This window comes from Sciurus carolinensis, chromosome 2 (assembly GCF_902686445.1).
Source record: "Sciurus carolinensis chromosome 2, mSciCar1.2, whole genome shotgun sequence".
NCBI lineage: Eukaryota > Metazoa > Chordata > Mammalia > Rodentia > Sciuridae > Sciurus > Sciurus carolinensis.
This window is the reverse complement of record NC_062214.1, coordinates 40319065-40345740: the sequence shown is the minus strand read 5'-3', so window position 1 is coordinate 40345740 and position 26676 is coordinate 40319065. Positions and strand designations below refer to the sequence as shown.

General features: G+C 36.2%; 1 protein-coding gene across 3 annotated transcripts in view; it reads right to left on the bottom strand.

The window, feature by feature from the left end:
- Window positions 1-26676, bottom strand: part of Macrod2 (mono-ADP ribosylhydrolase 2) — a 2075735-nt gene that overhangs the window by 594914 nt on the left and 1454145 nt on the right. For all 3 annotated transcript variants that reach the window (XM_047537628.1, XM_047537632.1, XM_047537630.1), the window contains exon 7: window positions 5600-5630. In XM_047537628.1, coding sequence (XP_047393584.1) covers window positions 5600-5630 — 31 coding nt within the window. The remainder of the gene's footprint in view (window positions 1-5599; window positions 5631-26676) is intronic.

Here is a 26676-nt window from a genome sequence, read left to right as displayed (position 1 = left end):
AAAGTGTCATCATTAGACCACCTGAAAGGAAGTTTTCAAAGCAAATGGAAATATCAAAGAGAAGAGAAGAAAGGAAGAGGAAGGAGGGGAGAGTTAGGGAGATGAAAGAAACGGGTGCATATTTTTGTCAATTTCCCTCTGGTTTCCAAATGCATTACATAAGAGAACTATTCCAGCAAGCCCAGAATTGCACAGTCATGTTTATCACACCTTCTCAAATCCTTCAACATTTAAAGTTGACAGAGGAGGGCATGGCCCTAGCATGATCATTGGAGAGCATTCTATTTTCTTTCCAAATCACATCTATGAATTTAGACAGATGTACTGACAAAACCATTTTCAATGTGCATAGAAAGTTAGCAAAACATCACATTGGTCTCCATTATATTCATTAGAAGCAAACTTGAATACAAATGAAGGATTCAATTAGAAAGTTGTGGCCTGGCAGCATTTGTTGGAAACTAAAGGGAAGTCAGGGGATTTGATAGAAATAGGCCTTCCTTGTTAATAACAGAAGTATAATGAATAAATATGGAAGCTGCTTCAGCTAATTATGCTGCACTTAATTTTTTCTTCAGATTTCCAGCCAATAAACACAATGTTGACATAAAATTGCCAAATTGTACCTGGAAAGCAAACTTGAGGTTTTGTTTTGTTTTTTCTTTTTCTCCAAAGAGAATATTTTCTCAATCTTCAAGTACTCAAGAGATATGCTTTTCTACCTGGACTTCATATCTGTTAACTATAGTAACTATCATAAAATGGACTGAAATTATTTTTGCCATTTGCTTCTCAGTAAAAATTCCTTTGGCATGTATCATGTCTAGCCTCTTTTGTTAAACATATTAGCACCAGAGTGTCCAAATGGAACTCAAAGGGCAGAAGGCATGCATGAGGTCTGAAATGTCCATCAGGGAAGCTCAAATATGTCCCTCTGAGACTGGTGTAGAGGTCAATTCAAATTTTTAACAGGATCTGGATTCCCAGTAAGCCTCACCTGGATCTATTTTTCCCAAAGTAACATAGGGCTTTCTTTGGTATTTTGCCAAATGTGGCTTTTCATCCTGAGTGTAAGCAGGCAGTCTGGTGACCTGTGCAACCATCCTGGAGACATTACATTGGAGCTGCCACAGCGGCTGCTGAAAGTCAGAGTGGAAAAATCTGGTTCCTCTTCCAAGGGAACTTCAAAGGAGGTAGGGTCCTTTCCAATGATGTCTCCTCCTTGAATCAGGTTGATTCTCAGGGTGGAAATTCTTCAGTCTGTATGGTGCAAAAAGGTTCAGCTGTTTTTTCTACATTCCAGGGTTTGCTTCCATAAAACTGGAGAGTAGGAGGATACAGTTTCTGCTATAGCCATGAGGATCCCCAAAGTGCTGGCAATGGACCTGAAGCACCTGGTCCGTTTTGAATGTGGTGGTGCTCTTTGACTTTCCACAAGATGGTAATTCTTAGTGTTGCAGTTACATGCATATGTTATTTTCTTGGCAATCACATAACTGAACTCTTGCAAAATATAGTTCTGCAATATCTGAAATTTGCATTGCTACGTTTACAGTGGTTTTGTAAGCCATAAATCTAAAATTCAAGGCAACTCCAAAGCAAACGGGATATCTGAGAAATGACAACTTTTCAGGAAGTGCACTCAGTCATTAGGAGAAGGCAGAATGGGCTGAAGAGCTGACCTGTATATCCAGTTGAATAAGTTCTTATGATTCATTTTACCTTAATGGAGTATAGATCTGTGACACACACAAATACCATTTCCAGTTTAAGAATGATTTTTTTAAATCACATTTATTTTTCCACAGATAATTTTTTTTTTTTTTTTTTTTTTTTTGCCAATTAAGAAAATTCCAACTGGGTAGAATGATTATAGAAAATGATAACAGGTATATAATTTTTCAAAAAGCTAGAAGTAAAGATTTTGAATGCTTCACCATAAAGAGGTAATAGATGTTAGAAGAAATAGATGTGTTCACACTACTTTGGACATTGCAGGATGTGTACATGTATCAAAACATCACATGATACCCCCAAATTTTCATGATTTTATGTATAAGCTAAAAAATAAAGAAAAAGAATTGCTAAGCACTGGGTATGTTAAAAAAAAATTCACAATCAAATTCCTGACTCTTCAAAGAATTCCAAACTGACTGTAAGTACAGAGTATATAAGTAAAAACCTATAGAACAGTAAGGGAACATTTGATAATTGCCCAGATACAAATGTTTAAAGATTTCAAAAGAAATAATGATCACTAATTGTTGGCATACTTAAGAAAAAAATTTTGAGAAGCTTCAACTTGTTTAACTTGTTCAGATGTGCATGGTATGTTTTTGTTTGAGGTACTGGGCTGGACACAAACCAGTTGTGATAGTGATAGTGATAGTGAGAGTGTATATGAGTTTGGTACAGGAGTGTGTGTGTGGTGTATTTGTGGTATATGGGATATAATTCAAGAAAAGGCTCAGGATTGAACTTTATTATGTATATGACATGCTCTGAGATTTGTTAGCACATGCTTGGGTCACAAAAGGTGTCACATGGGTGAGTACCAAGTAACAACTCAAAGTATATTCTGGAGAACACACTAATCCAGAAAAAGTTGAGAAACTAATATGTTTTTTCTCATCAAAGAACTTTGAAAATGCTACAAACAAAATTTTCCTTTTAAAGGTGCAAAGGCAAAGGCATATATAAATTTCTTAACATATCAATTCATCATATTCTCAATCTCAATGAGAGATTTCTTTTCCTCCCTCTAACAAATTTTGAAAGCACTACTTCAGGAGGATATATAAAGTGTCCATTGTTCAGGCTAGGAAGAATGAACATTAACCTGCAAGTAATGGAATATGATCAAAGGCACCTGAGCAGATGGGAAATGTGCACCGAATGGTATTTTTGAAAAATTAATCTAGTGAGGTTTGAAGAATAGAATAAGAAGGGCAAGGAGTGGAACCAAAAGATTATTCTGAAACCTTGCTCAGAATCCATTCTTGTATGATTTATAAAGAGTCCGGAGTTTGCTTTGCTTGCTTTTTAAAATTTTTCTTTGTATCTGAGGATGACTTTTAAAAAATATTATCTTTATAAATGAAGGAGGAGGAGCAGGAATCTGAAGAAGAGCAAGAAAACAATTGTTCTACAATGTGTGGGTCCTGAGAAAGAACCAAAGATGACTCAGAAAGCTTTAACTTCACAAAGAACATATGAAATAATTTTTAAATTGCTTAATGCCGAATGGTCCATAAACTGCAGAGACTTGGAGTGATCTAAAAGTTACTGCAACAAGATGTCATGGAGCTAAAAATAAAACTAGGTGTTAGGCTCAGTGGGACTAACCAAGGTGGCATCTGTATTAGTCAGCTTTACAATGGTGTGAACAAAATACCTGACAAGAAAAACTTAGAGGAGGAAAAGTTTACTTTGGCTTATGATTTCAGAGGTTTTCGTCCATGGTTTGGTTTAGGCTAAGTCCATTGTTTTGGGGCCAAGGTGAGATAGAATACCATGGCAGCAGGGTGTGGTAAAGAAAAGCTGCTCCCTTCATGGTGGCCAGGAAGCAGAGAGATGGGGACAAGGGGTCATAGGAAAGATGCACCCTTGGGGCATGCTCCCAGTTACCTACCTCTTCCAGCTATGCACCACCTGCCTGTGGTTATCACCCAGTTAATGCATTCAAAGTAGAGTGGACTGATTAGGTCATAGCTCTCACAATTCAATAATCTCACTTCTCAATATTCACTCCTGCATTCACATGGGAGTTTGGGCGCACACCTCATATCCAAACCCTAATAGCACCTTACCTTTGAAGGTAAATAGAGGAAAAGTGAGGAGTAGTTCGAATCTGAGAATTATATTCCCTAACATTGTGAAAATTACTAAGCTTGCCTGGTGGCAACCCTTCAAACCAGCTTTAGAGAACCATTCTATTGAAGTCCCAACCAACAGTCTTCACTTTTCTACTTTCATTCACCACAATGGAATACTAAACCAGTTACTCAATTTTAAGCCATGTCACTCCCTCTCGAGAGAAATCCCTGCCCAACCGGGATCAAAGTTGGCTTTGATCCACTTGAGATTTGACATAGGTCTTACAATCTATTCAGGAGTCTCTGATTTTATGGTCCTTCCTCATCTTCATTTATTTTTTCCCCTTTTCAGCCACTCCCTTTTTTTTTTATAGTATACCATGTTAGATAGATTCTTCTTTTGAAGTTCTTTGCACATTACCATAAGATTCTCAGACATAAAACAGACATCAACAATCTGACAAGGTAATAAGCCAAGAAAACGATGTGCAAAGTATTGGTTTAGGCAGTTGTGTCTTTGTCAAGGAAAATCGAGACTGGGATGAAAGAACATTCTCAAAATGAAAACCATTTCTGCAGTAGAGTCTGGTTTGACTCTAGATAAGATGAAATAAAGGGTTGGACTCTTTACCAGGCAAAACTTGGTGCATAATGCTTCCTTTAAGCAAATATTTAAGATTTATAAATAGATGTTTGGGAGGCAGGAAGAATGATCATGATGGGGATAATGGTGCAGATGGTCCAATTTAGCCCCCTTCAGCCCATTGTGTATCCTGTTTCCACAAAGTGGAATCCTGATGTCTACAATGTAATCTGGAGAGGAAGAAGGCACATCTGAAATTTTGAAGTGTGTGAGCAAATCCTTCACCATGTTATTTGATTGAATCCTATATTTTCCATGTTACAAGATCTTCAAAGGATCTCAAAAGAAATACTAGATCAGGAAAAAGTAAATTTCCTAAATTTTCCATCAATCTAGGTACTATTTCCATTTAGTAATGAATTTAAGCTATCTTTTACAGGTTTTTGCATATTTTATTTTCCTGCTAGGAGCCTCCACATGAAAAGTTTAATTTCAGGAAGTTTATAATCTATTTTTCTTGGATAAGAAGACCCTAAAATGACAAATAGACTCCATTTTATCTGAATATTGTAAAACAGACTTATCAGTGTACTGGGAAGAAAAGAATAAAATAACATCACTGTATGTAAAAAAAATTAAAGAACTTTAGACTAAAGAAAATAGGTAATTAAAAATTTTTGTTTCATCTGCAAGTAAAACACATACTACTTAAAACAGTTCATCAATACCAGAAAAAAATATTTAAAGCTTATTGAAATTCTTTGCTTTTATTAACAGTCACTTTAGATTTTGTAAAAATATGAAGATACATATATATGCATCTGTATGCATTTTAATGTTTCTGTTACTTTGTAATTTGCAACAAAATAATGATAGAGTTAGGTTTGAAGTACATCATGCTTTTGCTGAGATAAAGTCTGACTTTATTAGAGAAAACAGAAGAGGTCAATTTCAGTAGAACAAATTTTTTGCTTAACAAAAAGCTTCAAGATAAAGGGTATCAAATCATGTACACATTCAAGAACAGAGAAGAATCCAAAAAGCCTCTGAGATTCCTTAATGGATTTTGACCTGAATTTTGAGTCTCTTTAAATCAAAACAAAATATGTTCATCAGACAACCTCTTATTTTTCCAGTTAAACACCCCCCCAATTTAATAATAAAACAAAGAAATACAAAGATCATCAAAAACTGCACTTACCATAAATGCCTGTGGAGATGCAGGGAAATGCCTGTAAACAAACCACAAAAATAACAATAAATTTTAAGGGAAGGCTCTGCTGGACATCATCCATCTTGACAATTGTTTTACTTGATAATGGGATGCCCTCTACTTGCATTCTCAGAAATATGAGTTGAAGCAGGAGACACTGGGAATGGGCATGTTTGATTAACTGAAATATGTTCCTTATCTGCAATTCCATCAATTCTCAAGAACTAACTTAAATTTTCAGGACACTTGTGAACCATTTGTTAAATTATTAGTATTAAGAAATCAAATTATGTAAATCTCCAATGAAATAGATTATATCAAAGCAAAGTTAACCAATAATCAGAACTCATTCTTTCTAATTACTTTGTCACATTTTAATATTACTTGTACTGTAGAGATTATTTATGTCTATCATATGTGAACAGTGGCAATACCACAAATTGGTTGCTCCTGAGAATCTTTGCCCAGCTCTGTGTTATAAGATGTTGCCTTGGTGCCTTGAAATCTGAAGTCATCAGTCAACATTCATGACCCATGTCATGGACCAAGTGAAACCAGGCTACAGATACACAATTTTGGTAAACTGCACCAAAAGCATTTGGTGAGAATCAATTGACTATTTAGAATTTATAATAAAAACTATTGTGTTTGATTCTTATATGTAAATTGTGTCAGCAAAATTAAAATACACTTACATAGTACATATGTGGTTTTTTTACTATGAGAATTGATCCTTAAACATTCATTGACAACTACTGTTTATATCATTTTTTGATCAGCAATATTTTTTAAAAGTTATTGAAAAATATGGATGAACAAATATAAATGTACATTTTACTTTAAAATAGACTTTCTAACTATAGAAAGTGATCTGGGTATGGCAATGTCTTTTGCCTATGCACTTCTGTGTAAATTCAATCAAGTTGCTTTAGTGTTTCTCATCTCCATATTTTTCAATTTTATAAAACCCTCAATATAGAAATGCATTATGATGACTAATGATAGAATTTTTAAAAATTCTCTGCTAGAATGTAAAAACTGCAGTTGCTGTTGACCCTAACTAACATTACTGTTGAGGTTAATAATAATTAATAACAAAGTATCTAAGTTGTTTTTCTTTCTCTCTCTGGGTTAATATGTACTGAATTTTATTTTCTATAACATTTTATAGACCAGATGTTTATTCCTTTTAGATGGTGTCTTACTGAAATCACCAAAATTTATGTGATTTTGTTTTAAAGTGGGTAATAAGTGACTCTATTAAGCTCAACTACATGTTTATAAAATGATAGATTTTGTTTTCTGCTCCTGCAGAAATTTGCACTAGTAAATGCTAACATTTGTAATAAGAAAATAGGGCAATTTCAAGGACATAGTAGGTGCCATTTTTTAATTGTATTGAGCTGTTTTGGTTTCAGGGTTATTTTTATTTATGTACTGACATACTTTTGCGAGGCTAGAAGTAGCAAGAACTCTACCCTTGAGCCATCCCCCAGCTACTCATCACCAGGGTTATGGAGGAACTAATAAGAATCAGAATGTTCTTGACTAATTTAGATTAACCCAAATGACACAGAGGCAACAGTATGAAGCAAAGTATGAACACACTGTGGTCTCTTTACAGGTATTCACCCAGGTTACCAAGAGGTCATACCCTCAGTATCAACCACAAGCTCAGTGGAAGCAACTTGTTTCTGATAATAAGAATTCAGAATTTGGGAATGGTCTACTGAAATACAAACTAGAGAAGATTCAGGGTCATCTCTACGATTTGTACCATGTCACTTAAGTCCTACTGTACCTTTGAAGTTGGATGAACAGAGATAAGCTTATAGCTCAAACTCCAGGAATTATATGGGAGCAAATTAAACATGTGAACATCATCCCTAGGGTTTAGAGAAAAAGGAAGGTTTGAGAACTGCTACATCAAGCCACCAAGGAATAGGGGAGACAATATTTTTCCTCTATTGGCTTAAAATTTTACAACTGGTGCTGAGAATTAAAATGACATAAGACAGATCATCAGGAGAAAGAAATACACATTTATTTAATACAAGTTTTATGTGACATTGGAGTTTTCATAGGAAATGGGGACCCCAAGATGCTATTAGAGTTGAGCACTTGCACGCTGACTTGAACAAAGAATGGTGAGTTGTGAAAATGTGACAAAGCAAAGGAGTTTGGGTAGAGTAGATGGGTGGGTGGAGAAGTGACTAGGAAGACAAGGTTAGTTTAGCAAAGATTGTAGAGATTTCCCATGGCCACAGCTCCCTGTCCTTATTCTCCTGGTATAGGGAAGACATCTCTCATATCAGAATTTCATCTGCTTCTAAGAGGGAAATTCAAAATGTTCTTTTACCAGAACCTTTAACTTAGCATAGTCAATATGCTAGAGGGGCATATTTGGAGGTGATATGCTCTGAACACCTACAAAGGGAAAGCAGAAAATAGTACAATGTTTTCAATAAGCAGATCCACTTTAAATTCCACATTGGTGTCCTTCCAGGTCATGATGTATGAGTTTCCTTAACTGATCTAAGTTTCCTACCAAACTACTAATGAGTTTTCTCATTACTAAAGGTATATCATGAGAATCACCTCAAAGGGTTCTCTGGAGACTTAAAAGGAATAAGGAACAGAGCATGGTGTTCAAAAAGCAGTAATATCTTGACTAATAATGATTCCTGGAGTGGACACAGTGTTGTCCCCCACACTGTCTCAAAGAGGGAATTACCCAAGAGTAGGGCTTCCCTACCTTGGAACTATTGATGGATCAGGTAATTATTTGATCTTCTAGGCTATTCTGTGCATTTTTAGCAACATCTCTGGATACTACCCACTAGATAAAAGTAGCATTTATCTAGTAGTGACAATCAATAATATTTACATTGCCAAATATCCCCTAAGGGAAAAAACCACCCCGAGTTGAGAAACACTCCTCTAGAATCTAAGGTCTAGAACCTGGGTGCGCTTTCAGCAGATCGGCTTCAACTATGAACCTCTTTAGGGATTACCTTGGCTTCCAAGAGCCTCCACACTCAGGATCATGCCCTTCCATGGCATCCCCCCAGACTAACGGATCAATTAAGGGTAAAAAGAACTGGTAATCTTAGTTCAATCAACGCAATAATGAAAGGTACTTCTGGTGCAGAGCTCCCCATGGGGTAGCAGGGGCTTGGTGCTGGGACTAAATCACTGCTCATCTTCCTCAGCCCACTCCTGACTCCTTCATCCCTCTTCCCCCTCCTGCCTCTTTCCTCTCTTCCCTAGGTGTCGATTCCTTAATAGACATTCAGCACCCTAAACTGTGTCCCAGAGTCTGCTTCCTGGGGAACTGATCTGAGTTAACTACCTCTGCTTCCCTGTTAGGTCCATTTATACACGTTCTTCTTCCTTCAGATATAGCAGAAGAAAGAACATACTGAGGAGTTAATGGCAACTTTCATTTGCTTCAGTTCCCAGTCCTATCTCAGAATCAATCATGCAACTTAATAATTGAGTCTGAATATATCAACTGCCTTGTCTGTTTTAACAAGGACAAATAGCTTCATCTGAAGATGATATCGTTGCCTTAAATGTGAAAGCAAATGGTAATGTAATGGAGGATGACTTTGGTAATATTATTGTGTTAACTCAAACAAAAAGGCAATGATAAAGCAGAGTTGGAAATACAATATCATGGAAAAATTCATTTTACATGAAATAAGTTTGAACATAATTCATCTAAACTAAATCTCCCCCATGAATCACTTCTTATTACTTAAGAGAGAGGGAGACATAGGAGAATGAGGAAGGAAAGTGTGGAGAAGAGCAAGAGAGAGAGAGAGAGAGAAAGTAAACACTCAAATAAGGCATTTTGCAGCACATAGTCTGTCATAATAAATTCATCTCACCAGAAGTGAGATGCATGGATGCACTTATTTTAAAATTGTATTAACTAACTTTAAAAGCAAGAAGTCTTTTAACTAATCAGGTCTGATCATATAGCCACTATAGGTCTGATCATACAGCTTTGTAAAGCTTGACTTTTAGCAAAGTTTTCTCCAAAACTGCTTGAATTCTTGGGAAATAAAAAATAATCATTTGACTTGGTGTGCAGGGAGGATTTTTCTCTTTTGAAATTATAGATTGGGCTACCCACTGGAAAATACTTCCTTAGCCTGGCATGTTGCTTTCAAGTACTTGTAAAAATACTGAAATCCTTAAGTCTATGAATTCTTTGTTCCATCCTATTGAGTGTCTCAATTTCTCTCCTTTATGTCTTAGTAACTTGAGAGCAAGGAAAGAAAGTCCTCAAAACTCTCTGTCTTAACCCTCAAAGTGTCTTAAAACCAAGGCGACAAAACCAAAGCCAACAGCATAACCACCACTTGCTTTTCTCTGACTTTGGATGAGAATTCAGGGATTTTTTTTTCCATTGGTCCCTATCCAGAGTCAAACCATCCACTCTTACTCAGTAGTCTTGCAATCTGGGCAGCACTGACCCCACCTCTTAGCTCTAAGGGAAAGTGTTGATTGACCTAAGCAAGTAGCACACAGCACCACTTAGCAACAAGGATGAGAAGATGCAAAGTTCTGATATCACTGACCTGTTGGCATAAATCAACTGTGAAGTGCTCCCAACCTCAGGAATCTTTCAATTGCTGAGCCACTGCACCTCCTTTATCACTTAGTCAGTTTTAGTTAGATCTAACATTATTTGTAAGTAAATAATGCCACTTGATACACCTTCCAGTTAAGTGTTTTTAATTATATATCACATATCACTGAATTGAGAAAGCCGTCAATTGTAAGAAATGCCATTATTTTGTGTTATTTTGTGTACTACTATGAAATCACATATATATATTACATATATTACTTTATCACAACTATGTTTTCCTGACAAATACCCCAGGTACAACAGGCATTCCACTTTCAAAGGAGTATGAAAAAAAGTGAACCTTATAAACAACTGTTCTTTGTTTTTAGACTTTGGTTATCACCATAATGGATTGTGCCATGTTTTCCTTATGTAGGTTATAGAGTACCTCACAATTTTACATATATAATTATTATATATATATATTATATTATATATGTAATATATTACTATATATAATATATATTACATTCAAAAGGGCAATTACATATAATATATGTAATATATAGTTGTGATATATGTAATATATATATTATTATATATATAATATATATTATATATTATATTATATATGTAATATATTACAATATATAATATAAACAATATAATATAATGTATTACTATATATAGTAATATATTGAATGTAATATATATATAATATTTGATATACTTTATCATTGTTCCCAAGTCTTCACCCTTCCTATCTGCCCCCTTTACCATGTGATTTCATAGTTACTTTGAAATGGACCAAATGTTTGAGACCTCTCCACACACCCCAAATCCATACATTGAAGCCCAGTCCCACTGTCATGGTGTTTGGAGATTGGGCCTTTGAGAGGTAATTAGATCAGCAAGATAGAGGCCTCATAAATGGGATTGATATCTTTATAAGAAGAGATCAGAGGGCTAGCTAGCTCTTTTTTACACCATGTGAAGATACAAGAAGAATTTGGTTGTTTGCAACCTGAAAAGGGCTCCCACCATAACCCGACCATGGTAGCATGCTATCTCAGACTTGACAGCTTTAAGAGTTGTAAGAAATAAATGACTAAACCACACAAATTATAACTCTTTGTTATAGCAGCATGAAATGAAAGAGTTCACTAAGATAGTACTATGAACTGAATATGTGTGCCTTCCCCACAATTCATCTGTTGAAACCTAATCCCCATTGTGATGGAATCTGGAGGTGAACTTGATTAGGTCAGGAGGGTACAGCCCTCATAAATGGGATCAGTGCCTTTATAAGAAGAGACATGAAGGTAATATTCTTTTTCTTTGCCATGTGAGGGCAGAAAAAGAATATGGCTACCTGCAAACCAGGAAAAAATCCTAACAAGATAAAAAAGTCCTGCCAGTACCTTGATCTAGGAATTTCTAGTCCCTAGGATTGTGAGAAGTAAATGTCATTTAAGTCATCCAGTCTATGGCTTTGTTATAGCAGTCTGAGCTGACCAAGACAAGGGGATGCACTTTTCATCATTCTACCAATGATGGACTTGAGCATGCAACTTGACCAATGGGATAAGAGTGGGCACAACACATAGGTTAGAATTTTTTCACTCCTCCCTAGATAAAAACCATGAGGAGAATGTACCAGGTAAAGTACATGTTTCATGGTGGCCCAGAAAGCCTGAGATGCAGGTGGCGCATATTAATGGAAACCAGCCTCAGGTCAACTGTGCCCCCAACCAACCCAGCAACATGATCGAGAAGGAAATGTATGCCATTACAAGTTGTTGAACTGTGGAATGCTTTGTTAGCTGGCATTACTGTACTAGTGGCAATGGGAGAAACTATAAGTGATTAGAATGTACTGTAGCAAAGAATACTGCTCTTCCACTTATGATGATCATATAAAGTTTCTTTGGAAAATAAAAAATACTTAAAGGGGTCAATTTTAACATAAGGTAAGTCAGAAGGTGGAAAAGAAATGATTATAGTGAGTGAAATACTGATAATAGCAAATAGAGAATGTAGGGGGCAAGGAACCACTGTCCCTCACTAGCAAAAGACCTGAGAGGTAAAAGTATAGCCCCAAAGTGCCTCAGTTCTCCCATCTATAAAAGGAGAAGAGTTGACTGGGGGTGTGGCTCAGTGGTAAAGTGCTTGTTGAGTCAGTGTGAGGCACTGGGTTTGATCCTTGGCACCACATAACAATAAGTAAATAAAGTAAAGGTATTATTAAAAAAAAAAAAGGAGAAGAGTTGAACCGAATGGTTTAATTAGCTATTAAATTCTGCAAGGATATGAAATAGTCTCCTGTTCTCTAAATTTCAAGATAAACTCAAACAATATGCTGGGAGGTAGCAGCGTGGTAACAATAGTAGCTGACATCTCTCATATTAGTGCGATATGCCAAGCATCAGGCTGTGAGCTCCAAGTGCATAATCTGATTCATTCCCATGAAAAAATGTCAGTGATAAACAACATATTGCCTGGGCTGGAGTTGTGGCTCAGTGGTAGAGCACCTGCCTGGCATGTGTGTTGCCGTGAGTTCAATACTCAGAACCACATTTAAACAAATAAAATAAAGATCCATTGACAACTAGATTTTTTTTTTTTAAAAAGGGACATATTACACCCTTTTAATAAACATGGATAAAAAAGTATAAAACCAAGGAAGGCAACTTGTCCAAGGTCATGGAAAAGAAAACTAAGGAATTTGTTTATTTTCTTATATAAAGAGTAATTGTAATTTCTCTTTTGCCTTTAATATTTCTTAATTACACAAATAATGCATGAATACAAGATTTGAACACGACAGGTATAGGCAGACAGCAGTAAGGACTTTCTCCTGTAGCCAAGCCTCAGTCCTTCTTTTAGCCAACTAGAATATTCTCCTCTAGGACATCACTGTCAATGAATGTTGAGCATCCTTCCACTCCATTCATTTATACTTGAATGTCTAAATACAGTCCTTTACCCTTTTCTTCGTCTCAACTCTCTATTTACTTCCCATCACTCTAATACGATTCCAAGCCACAACCACCAGCCCCTGGTGATGCAGCTCCTGGTTTCCTCCCACTTTCCTTTGGATGCCACTTTTCCATTGCTTACCAAGTCCCAGCCATACAGGCTGCCTTTTGTTCTTCCAATGTGCAAATTACGATCCTATTTCATGGCCTTTGGTCTTGCTGTCTCCTTTGCCTAGCACTTTGTTTCCCAGCTACTTGCTTGGGTTTCTCCCTTGTCCTTTTTAGATCTCTAATCAATTGTCATCATCTCAAAGAAGCCCTACTTGATCTCTAGCTAAATGACTCTGTATTCATTCAGCCTGCTTATGTGTCTTTTCAACTCCTGTCACCCACTGATACACAGACGCTTGCTCGTTTCCTGTCTCCCCAACTTCAGTTGCTCCCACTGGGATGCAAACATGACGAAGACCTTGGTTCTGCTCATTGTATTTCTAGCACCTAGAATAGACCTTGGAACTCAATCAATATTTGTTGAATGGCTACATGAATAAACAATTGTGTTATATGACCTACAAACGCAGTCATATATGTATTTCTATGCAAACGAGAGCATACATAACACTGTGTTTTAGATTCTAGATCTAATTTTTTATGTTCTAGGTCTTGGAGATCTTTCCATGTCAGTGCATATTAATCTATGTCATTTCCTTCTAATAGTTACATACTATTCTATGGCATGGTTATACTATAATTAACTATTGCCACATTGATGAACATGGAGGTTGTAGTTTTCTTCTAATACTGGGGATAAAACTCAGGATTACACTACCACTAAACTGCATTCCCAGCCTTTTATATTTAGACAAGCTCTAAGGTGTTGAGATTGGCCTTGAACTTGTGATCCTCCTGCCTTAGCTGCTCAAATTACTGGTATTACAGGACTACACCATCACAACTGGTGTGATGTCAATTTTTTACAAGAAAAAAATATTACAAACACTAGGCTTACTTGAGAGATTGAGGCAGGAGTATCTCAGTTCAAGGCCAAACTAGGAAACTAAGTAGAAAGAAAGAAAAAAAAACTCAAACACTTTTCATGTTTACACTTAATATATTCTGATAGTATCCATTCCTAGAAAAAAAATTAATCAATTTATCTACTGGGTTAATGGGAAAGTATATTTAAAATTATGGAAAAAACTGCAAAATTGTTTCTCCTAAAATATGTTTTGGTGTAAAATCTCTTCCAAGAGTGGTGAAAAATCAATGATTACATTTTTCCCCATCACATGGGTGAATATAGAAAGAATTGTATGTAAGAATGCAAATGTCACCATAGTGTATCTCCCATACTTATAAAGAATTAAAAGAATTGCATGTAAGAATGCAAATGTCACCATAGTGTATCTCCCATACCTATAGCTAAGTAAGCCGAGGGTCAAGGTCACTTATAGGAGACTGTGAATGAGATCATGAAAGCGGCCAGCAAAGTGTTTGGAGTGCACGGTGCAAGCTTATCTAGGCATCATAATTATAAAACATAACTTGGTTTCTTTTTGTTTTCTTCATTATACCTTTGAAATAGCTGTCATAAAGTCATTTATTGCCAGCTGCTTTTATGTTTATAACCATTCAACTCCACATAGTATAAAACAAACTATTACATAGCCATGAATAGTAGCAGTCCTCTTTCAAACTTATTTTGCAAGAAGACAGCTGGATTAGTTCCACTATGAATTTATTAGGATGCAAAATGTTGGAACTAGCAAAGATAAGAACTTGCTTTTTTGCCTGAGCTTGCTCATGTGGCTGACAGGAATGTTTTACTGAAAACTCTACATATGTTAAAAATGAGAACAGGTCTCCATAAACCTGCTGAACCGAAAAGAATGTTCATTCTGTTCCAAAATACTCCAAAATGTAAGCTCCCTTTACATAGAAGCATAGGGAAGAAACGAAGGTTTAAAAACAAAACAAAACAAAACAACAATAACAAAATACTAACAAATCATTTTATGCAATATGAAAGCCTTTTTCTGAAACAAAATCTCCCCAAAATGGTGAATTTTCAATGACCTTAATCACTTCCAATTTTGTAAGTATCACTCTTCATTTTCCTCATAATTAAGTACATGTATCAGGCATATTTTGCATCCTTGGCACCAAGAGGTAAGGACTGCCCAAGGATGCCCTTTGGTGACTACTGGTGCAGAACCCAGGGGAAATTGGGATAAGAGTCAGTCCTTTCAGATCCTCTGAGAAGTCAATTACCCACTTGACATTGAAAGACCCACAGCTTGTAGCCATTGCCAGTCCTAACTCTGTCTTCAGGTTGGGGCTTTCCAGAATGAAGGAATCTAAATAAAAAGAAGAGCCCTGTGCACACAGAAATGAAGAAAGGGAGTGTATCTAAAAGACCATAGGGCTTTATGCAGGAGCTCCAGAGAATGTTAGGATCTTGGTGTCTTATTCTTTCACATCCCCAAACTCCCATTTGCACCTCCTCAGTGATTGTCACAGCACAGTCCCCAGAATGCTGGAACCCACTCTTCCAATAAACACAGAGAGCAAGGAATCTGGGAATCTAATCCCCCAGGGACAACCCTTTACCAGCGACTGATGAGTGTGGCATGGAGGGAGGGGCATGAATACTCCTACAATCTTGCCCTGGTGGGAATAATGCTCAAGTATGATTTTTAATGTTCAGAGAATCTTCCCAAGGTTTGGGCAGTCACTTGGGATTTTTCCTGACATCCACTTTCCCTTCTCCATGCTTAATTTCTCACATCTCACTTGATTACCTTTTCCCCCACTATATATATATATATATATATATATATATATATATATATATATATATAGAGAGAGAGAGAGAGAGAGAGAGAGAGAGAGAGAGAGAGAAAGACAGAAAGAAAGAAAAAAGAAAGAAAGAAAGAAAGAAAGAAAGAAAGAAAGAAAGAAAGAAAGAAAGAAAGAAAGAAAGACATAAGAAGGGGGAAAAAAATCACTCCGTGACTTGGCTTGGAGTTAAGAAGAGTCTGTGAAGGATACACACCTGGAGAAATTCAGGGATTGGTCACACAAGAAGAAGGTAGTATCTGCAAGGACTCTTACAACTATAGTGAGAGGCCCCACGTAGAATCAGTTTCATGTAAAGGTTTGCATTATAAATTCAAGTAGGTTTTGTTAAGTCTTCATGGTTTTAAATAAATCCCTGACTTCCCTAATAATAAGTTGTATCTCCATGTATCTCTTAATTAGAAATCTGGGAGTCTGACTTCCAGAAGAAGATAGATACTAACAATAAAGTCTATAGCTTCCAGGAAACACGGCACAATGGTTTGGAAATGGTTTGAGTATGTCCCCAAAAAGTTCAAATGCTGGAAATTTAGTCCTAAGCATGGTGATGTGGAGAGGTGATGGAACCTGTAAGAGGTGGGGCCAAGTGCAAGATTATTAGGTCATTAGGGGCACTGCCCTTGGAAGGGATTAATGTAATTCTCCAGAACCCCAGTTAGTTATCATAACAGTCAATTGTTATAGAACAAATGGAACACATTCCTGAATCTCTCAAACTGTCTTACTATGTGATCTCTCTCTCTCTGGCTTGTGTTCCCGCCATGATGCCATCTGTGAAGTGGTGATGTAGGCAGAAGTCCCTCACCAGAATTGGACAAATGCCAGAACCATCCTCTTGAATCTTCAGAACTGTGAACTAAATGAACCTCTTTTATTTAAAAAAAGTACCCAGCTTTGGATATTTCATCATAGTAACACAAAATGGACTAATACACATGGGCTTTTGTATCTCATAATAAACAAGTAATACAGATGGGGGCACTTTTAATATTATTCTTGTTTCCTAAAGGGATGAATAAGCTCCCTAGGGCCACACAGTGACTAAGAGGAAAAGTTCAAACACAATCCCTGATCTGACTCAAAATTCTTAACACTCTCTGCTGCAGAATAGTCAGTGAGGTCAAAGGAGGAAATAGAAAGGAGGAGAAAAATTCATTTTGAGCATCCTCAGTCCTTGAGAAAGAACTGTTTATAGATGAGAAATTTTGTCAGCATCACCACAATATGAAAACCCTTCCAGGATCTACCTACCAGATCTTAACAGTATTAAATCTGCCCTCAAACTAAGGATTAGTGCGACTTTCTCCCAAATAAGAGAAGAAAAACTATGTTCTATTAATGTTTTTCATACTTTAGCTGCATAGAAATCCTGTAGAGGGCCTAACCACCAGCGTTTCTGATTCAGTAGGTCTGGGGTAGGGCCCAAGGATTTGCATTTCTAACAAATTTCCAGTACTATTACTGGCCTCCTTAGTCACACCTTGAGAGTCACTCTGTACTGTATTCTTATCAAGGCTTTTCTTTTTCTTTCTTTCTTTTTTTCTTTACTTACTGCAGGAAATAATTGTCATCCAGGCTGTATCCCCTTCATATTCAGCATAGAGTCTCTCCTCTGGGATGAGCTGAGGTTCTTCTCTGTGTTTACTAATTCTGTCACAGAACCATATAATTGGAGAGGGAGCAGATTGCTAGCTTATCAACACTATGCAGATTTCATGCCAGCACATTTTTGACACCTCTGTTCTGTCCCTTAAAATGTCAACATGTTCTCTCCACAAATTGGGCAATTCCATTTCAACCCCTCCATAATTTCATGGTGTGAACTTGAAAACATCACATTAGGAAAAGGTGGGTTTCCATGTGAGTACAGCCACTTCTTAAACCAATTATGTGTACAAACACCTGACTCCATATCCCATTTATGAGAGGCAGGTGAGACTCTCTTGTCAGTTGTTTGGGGCCTAAGCTGCAGTATGGTTTATAAAGAATGAGGACTTTAAACAAATGAATTGTGATTATACAGCTTGAGTCAATATGTAAAGGTAATAAATTCTTCTTTCCAAAGACAAAAAGGAAGACATTAGTCAAGCCTAATGCACACTTTATATTTAACAAGGGAATTAATTAGGGGATAATGACTAAGAAAGAGATGTCTAGAGGACGCACCCTGTAGAAACAACTAAATAAAGGAAAGCAAGAAAGGAAAAGGAAATTGATTAGAGTCATATTTTCCAAGTTCAAGAATTGCTACTTGTGGCCTGAGACTGGCTGTGTTTTGTGGTCCATCAATCATCATGAAGAATTTTATCAACTGGAGTCTATTATGGAAATGAGCAAAAGGAACAAGATGAGGAATAGTCAGTCTGCAGAGATATCTGTCAACTTAGGTCCCAAGAGGTGAGTTATTTGTACACATTTCCCAGTGATCACTGCATTAATCCAACCAGTATCATCCTTGAACCAGAGAGGAGATCAAATAACTGACCTTTCGCTACATACACTAAGGATCAGTGATGGCCCCTCCGTGAGAGATGAGCAAGTCATCAAAATGAGTAGAGCAAGTTTTGCAGAATGTGACATGCCTGTAATTCATTAAAATGAAGTTAAGCCTAAATTTCTTTCCATTCCTAGGGAGTTAATTTAGTCTATGCACCAGATGGTCATTATTGTTGGAGAGGTAATGAGGTCACATATTACATAAACGGATGAATAAAGGATGGAAGGATAGAGGGATGGAGAAATTGGTAACTTACAGATGAATACTTTGAGCCACCACAAGTTCTGCTAAATTTTACTACACTGAAAAGTTTAATTTCACAAAGTGGAGGGTTTAAGTTTTAAACACAATCTCAAAATTTCATCTTGATTAAAGACAAACAAGATTAAAATTATCCATAATGGGTTATAACTCTATGTCAGATAAAACTTAATGCAACCAAGAATTAAATTCCTCTTAAAGGGAGAGTTTAGTAGGATTTCTGCCCATTGCTTTTACTCTCCATGTTACTATTTCTTCTTGGTGGAATTCTCTGAAGGGGGATACATCCCTCAACATTGAAAATGATAATTTCATAAGTGACAGATATTGCTATGGTAATTGAGGAAGGGTTTTAACCACAAGTAATAAGTCAACGATTAGACAAACTTCTATATTAGGGATTTTCCAAAAGTTGCAAAGAGCTGCCCAAGGTGCCCCCAACCTACAAGATGTATTTCTTTCTGAACCAACATTTTTTCATGGAAAGTCTACCTCATATCCAGCTGCAAAAGATATAAATCAGCCATTTGGCCACATTTCGTACTACTTTAAACATGGATACAATTTTCCTGCTAGAAGTACAGATATCTGACTTGCAACTGCCTCTGATGATTATTCGTTCTAACGATTCTATGAATATGCAGGGCTCTACTCTCCACCATCTTTGCTGGGGCTAACCTAAGATTCATCTGAACTTCTCCAAGGATGGAGAGTGCACTGGTTACGAAAATGGCATGGTCCAGTGCTTCTGAAACTCCAGTCAGTATTCAGTCAACTGGTCATCTTGCTAACAGGCAAATTCTGATTTAGTAGATATAGGGCAGGCTGAGATTACACGTTTACAAGAGTGTCCCAGATGATGCTAATGTTACTGATCTGTGTGTATCCATAGTAATGACTAACTAAATAATAATAACAATTCAAGTTCTGCCTTTAAGATAACATCACATTAATTTCAATTTGAGGAAAGCAGAAAAGGAATTATCGTTCCTACTTAGTACATGGATAACTGAAGTAGCAGAAATTTGAAAGGTACACAGGAATTAGTGATAAACCAGGAAAAAGCCAGATGATGAAGTCTATACTTTCCCCCAGTTGCACTTTGTCATACCACTGCCCCACTTAAACACCCCCCTCCTCTCATCCTGATAAATACATTAGTTCTTCTGTTCACATGAAATGTCAACATCACAGTTGTTTCCTGGTGTGACATTTTTATCTGTTTCAATCTGTCCATGTCAATTCTATATTTTACATTCACAGCCAATTTATTTCAAAAATTTGGACTGGAATAATTCTTAGGCATTAATGAGCAGGAAAAGCACAGGAAGAACATTGTTAAAATGCAGATTTGGGCTCAGTAGGTATGGGCTGGGGTCTGAAATTCTGTATTATTAACAAGTTCTGCTACTGGTCCTGAGATTACACTCTGCATGGCAAGAGTTTAGAGCACTACTCATCAAACTAAGTATTTTCACACTTTTGATCCCTCTACTCACGTTGATCCTTACATCAGTAAAGCTTCTTATGTCAAAAATGACTCCAAGTGGCATTACAAATGAAAGTACTTTATAGTCATTTACAACTTTTAAAAAATTTGCTGCAACATATAACTTCATGTTAAACTTGACTCAGCTGCAATTGCTGCTGCAAAACCATATTACATGGGTTGACTTCTGCTATTTGGCATGTAGAAGCCACATGTGTGTACACATGTAGTAGTGTCAATATGCCATCACGTGAGGAAATCAAGTGGACAGTCAGATGTTTTTGTTCTTTTTGGCTAAGATAAAAATTTGATGTGTCCTTTCTCTTCAGAATTCCAAGAAGATCTTCTTTGGTTAAAAGGAAGTCCCTATGAAATTATTTGTAAGAACACTTCCACTCTAAAGACTATTATTCAGTGAACTGATAGGCTTCCAAGAATTTATTCATTATTAAAATCATCAGTTAATTTACAGTTATTAAAGAAACTCATTAAAGATAATTCAAAGTCTCAGCCAATATTTTATAACCCTTCTCAATCACATGTAACTTGGCTTCCATGTACTGTATTGGAGTGAAATTCTTGCTTCCTCTTCTACCTCTACAGTCACTCTTTCCTGGTTTTGATTTGGTAAATCATTCTTAATGTGGCATTTTGGACCATTCTCATAGAATAAGAGGGAAGGAAAAATAAGAGTTTCTCTTTCTTTTAGATATGGTATATTTCCTTTCTTTTGGCTACTCCAGAACTGATTTTCATTCACCTTTGATGTATAGCAAATTTACCAAAAAAAGTTTCATAAAGAAATGCCATGACATTTTGCATTCTGCATTGAATACATAAGTTTGCAAGATCATGTTGATGTGATGGTAACTCTGCTATTCATATCCAGAAGCTGAAATGGCAGAAGAAAATGCAAATATTTTTGCTAAGTAAAAACAAGAGAAGATACTTATTTATAATTACAGGTCTTTATTTTTCTTCCCTTGAATGATAATATACAATATTTTCTAGTTATTTATGGTAAGAATTTTTGGAAAATTATTCACAATGCTGATAGGACCATATTTGGTTAAATTTTATTACAGAGATTTTAAGAATATAATGACTCACCTAAGATATTTTATGATTTTTCATAAATGGGTCATTTGTCCAGATAAGAAATTTAGGTGTAGAAGGAACATGAAGTTATATTTGGATCTTAATTACACAAGCCAGAACCACCAGCAAAGTCATTAGACATAATAATTTCTAAGTTACCCAGAAGAATGGATAGATCATGGAGGAATCTCATTTGGCTTTAAGAGACCTGAAATTTTGCCTTAAAGAGTCTCAATAATTTGAATGGTGCCATGTTCTGTGCTAAAATCCCAGAGAATTGTCATTTCCTGAGTAGAAAACAGAATCTGGCCTAACTTTAGAAAATCAATCCAAGTATCTAAATAAATCAATAAAAATAGAAATCACTTCAGACAAGGGTTTCTTGACCTAAATATGCTAATATTATGTCTGTTAAGCCCTGTGTTTTAGATATTACCTATAATTGAATGACAAGAAATGGCATAGTCAAAAGGCAACACATAAAGTCCATTACATATCTCTATTAAATGAGTTAGATATTTTTCCTTTCTGGATCCCCACTGCCCACTTCTGCGTTTTGTTTTGCTTTGTTTTGTCCAACGGTTAATGGGGAGGCATAAACCATATAGCCAGGAGCTATGATGCTCACAAATTTACAAAATGAATGTATTACATACATACAATATTGTCCATGTCCTTAACCTGTGGGAAAAAAAGAGAATGAATTCTCATGAAGTTTCTGGATGTTGCCTCATCAGAATGAGTAGACACAGTGGTCTGTACTGAAATTATTAAGACATATCTAGCACCTAGTAGATGTCCAATGAATATTTTATGAGATGAATGAATAGATTGAGGAAGAAGGAAATAATCCTTTAAATTACAATTTCCCTATGGCAGTGTTTACTCCTGGGCATGATCATTTTGATGATAATTTACTCAAGAATTGATTTCTACACTGCAAATGAAATGTGCTGCTTATCCTCTAGGAAGAGATGCACAACTCTCCATCTGTACAACACTTGGTTAATTTCCTGATCCTGTTGTTGTGTTTGTTTATTTTCACTGACATTCTCTTCTCAGGAGACTCTGTCAGGTAAGACACACATTTCACAGGTTGAGGGAGGCCTGAAGCACTTTTTTTTTTCTAATAAATACAGAAGCAAAATTAAATCCCCTGGAACTTGCTCATTCTCTGCTCTGCAGGTCCTCATGTGTTTCATTAACACAAACAAAATTATAGGGTGTTTTGAGGCTCTAACTGCTAGCAACAACTAATATTATTTACAATTCTTTATTTAGCAGCACTTGTAGCTTTTGCAAAAATAATGAGAAACTAATTACTACTGATTCAGCATTTGAAATTTTCAGACTTTCTTCATTACTCAGTACATAGTAAGCATAAGGAACAATGGAAAAGGTAGGGAGAGATGATTTAGGAGATGGAGAGAACCTTTATGCAGCCACAGATGCACTAAGAGGCACAAGGATACACCCAGCAATAACTGCTTCCAATATCTACTTTCATGATTTTACACAGCACCTAGGATTCAACCTTTTGAATCCACAGATAAGGATTCTCCTGCAAATGAGCATTCAGCTTCACCAAGTAGTGGTAGGAGTATGGCTGGGGGTGAGGAGATGAGTTGAAAAACGAAGAACAAGCACACAAAAAAACAGTTTCCCGTTAGTTCATATAATTTTCTCAACACCATACAGAATCTAAAAACTCAATTATAGCCAAAGCATAAAACTAGCAAAACTTTTAGATATAGTGTGACATCCTTCCTAGCTAAGTAATTTGGGGACAGTTTTAATTCCAATCTCAGTAGGCTAAATGCTATATGTAAGGGTTTCTAAAGATTTATTCAAATCCATTCAATCATAATTTATCTATAGGATAAAGTATAGCTTTCAAGAACTGATGAGAAAATTTAATTATATATTCATAGAAGGATACAGTTTTTCAAAATTTAACTGAGAAAGAGCAAGGAGATGAGGAATGAAGAACAGGATTTTTTAAATCTGTTTTTTTTTTTTTACTTTAATAGACAAAATGAGTTCAGACAAATTCCTAAACTGTTTCACAAAGTAAAAGTGGAATGCTAGACATGAAATTCTCTGCCCAAACTTTAGACTAACAACAATCAGAAATTTCAAATTAATGAAATGTTTTGCCAGAGAAAGCAACTCATGAGTTTCTATCTTAGACTATTGCCTGGGTTTTAATTTAGTTTTTAAAAATCTCTCTCTCTCTCTCTCTCTCTCTCTCTCTCTCTCTCTGTGTGTGTGTGTGTGTGTGTGTGTGTGTGTGTGTGTGTGTATCCTGGGAGCAATCAGTTGACATGAATCACTCTAATCAGTTATCCACCTTTAAAGATGGCTACACCAATTATCATTACTAAGCAGCAGAGGTTTATTTAATAAGCAAATGAGATATTAGAAATAAATGGTAAGATGAGTGATATTCAAAATATGCAAATGCCAAAAAAGATTGTGTGAGCACCATTGCCCTTATATGAGATATATATAAAAATTTAGAAACTTGGCAAAATCAGGCACCTAACACCTTGGGAGAAGCATAGGTGCAGCACTCTGCTGTCCAACAATCATATACTGAACTGACAATTCCCTGGCCTGATTTGCATAGAGGTTTGGCTTTTCCAAATGAACTTACCCTATGTGGTATTTATGGACAAGAGTGCCTATAGAAGAAAGGGTGCCACTAAGTTTACCAACTAGGATTGGATGGCTACTTTTGGGTCTACTTGGTCAGTAGCTATTGCTCTCGTGACAGAATTCAGTCTGAGAACTGCTTGAATAGCATTGGACATAACTATAAGGCATTCAGTGAGAGTTTTTTAACTTCTATTTTCATTCCTACTGGAGAATAATATTTGCCAAATAGACTTGATCATAGATGGTGCTAAAGTTGTAGGCAGAAACATTAGTAACAAATGAAGAATACGTTGATGGAGTGACTAACTCAGGAGTAGGCATGAGACAACTGATAAATTCCCAAATACACCCATGGAGGTTTTCCATTAACAAATGGAAATGATTGTTTTTTCAGTATAATTACAAAATATGCTATCAACTAAAAATTAATGTTGCCATACAGTCTACTTCTTTGTCAAGAAAGCTAGAGCTATACAACAGTTTTGATGTAGGGAGACAGGTAGGTAAGGAGTTCTGGGTATAGATTATTTTACTACACAGGTATTCAACTGATACTTTCTCTTCTATTGCATTCATTCACATCAATCTGATAAGAATTTTCTCTTGGTTAAAAGTTTCTTATGATTCCAAATCATGTTTATCTATTCTCGAAAAAATCTTACAGAGAAATCATAAGGAGAGAAAAAATATTTTTAAAGGTAGAAATGAAGGAGCAGTAATAAGAAGAAAAGATCTAGAGCAAGAGAGACAAGTATGCCAGAAGTTGGTGGCCAGATTAATATCCTTGGTTTTGAGTATGCACCTGGGTGTGTTAACTTAATTCAGTTGGTATTGGTTATCACTCTAATTTGGTATATCAGAGATGTTATTCATGTTCCATCCATGACCTCTTGAACTTACTATTCCCAAGTGTACCAGTGCCTTCTCATTGGAAGCCCCTGTGATTCTCTGACTGTGGATGAGTGACAAAGGGAATATTAACTAAGAAAATGCCAAGACATTCTCCATGTAATGTACCAGAGTTTCCCAGGGGGATGGAACCCTTGTCTAGAAACTTGATTGATATATACGTATATTGGCTTCCTGCCATTTTCATGATCATGATTGCTTCTCCATTTTCCTATCATTTCATCCTATCGTCATCTTCAGAACCAACTACATGTACTCAGCTAGTCTTTGTGTCTGATTTGGGGAAGTCCAGCCTTGAATAAGGACATGTACAGACTAGAACCTATATTAAGCAAATGTTCTATACTATCTTTATTCTTCCACAGATGTGAACAAATAGCCCCTGCTCTTTATTGCTATTTCTGTATTCCATTGCCATGTTCTCCTTCTCCTACTTGGAAGAATTATAAACTGCAGCATTATCCTGGAACTTCATATTATCACTATTCAAGAGGAAAAATGAATTGCAAAATAAAACCTTCTCTGCAACTTAATATACAAGAAAATAAAGGCAAGGAAGTACAGAAGTGAAATCTTAGGCAAGCTTCAACCTCAATCATTGTAATTTAACCATAAAAATGATAAGGGAGAGCTTTAGGATGTGTGCCATGCATCGTTTGGTGTGGATAGAGGTTATTTTATTGTACAAAGACTTACAGATTGTCCATGTTTACATAGTCGATATATATCCAACCAGAACTGGCTTCCATGAGAGCTTTAAAACAATAATAATAATAAAGTTGATTTTGTCATAGTTTTAATTATACAATTACAGTTGTAGTTAAGGAAAGGTACAGAAGAAAAGAGATTCAAGGTGTTAATATCATTCTTCTTGAATTAATACAAAAGAATCAAAATTCCCCAATTTGATCATTTGGTAGCAACTAAAAACTGTGAAACCAAAGAGATTTCCCTGAAGCAGAATAGATGAAATGATCCCATTTTCACAAATCAATGTGCTTCCTCTTTTAAGAGATTCTCTGCAGACTTCCTTTATCAGACATACTCAAAGATAAATAGAAACATGACTCTCTTACAAATATTTACAAGTGTGGGCACCACAGAGCTCTCTCCTTTCTGTAATATTTTGTGTATTTATATAACAGCACATTCACTGCCACTGAAACGTGCCATCTCTGGAAGGTACAGGCCAGAGGGTCATCTTTAATGTGACTTTATTCCACTGATTTCAGTGGTTGAATGGAAGAGAGAGCTTTCACTGGTGAGGACTTTGCTCCGATTCACTTCTGGCCTTCACATGATGTGCCCCTTCATTGTTTAAGGTCAAAAGTAAGAGAAGAAGATGCGACTTGCAAGGAATAGTGGATGAAAAAGAGAGATTATTTCAAAGCAATGGAGTGTTACAGAAACATGTATTTTTATTTTATTAGGTCTAATACAAACCTTGGTTAGCGAATGAATACTATTAAAGCTGGGAGCTATAATCAGATAAATGCTGTCAAATACTCGAAGGACTTCTACTCTGCACAGTGAGAACCTGTCATCCATTGATGCCAGGAGGTTAAAACGAGGTTTATAAAGGACTCTGTAGAGGAGGGAAGTTGTTTCTAAATCATACACTAAGAGGACATTATTCTGCCTAAGGCACTGCAGTTGCCTTTTCTTTTTCTTTTTTTTCCCCTTCCTAAAAAAAAGTTTCTGGTTTCAAATTCATGAGATCTTTGAAATCTTAGG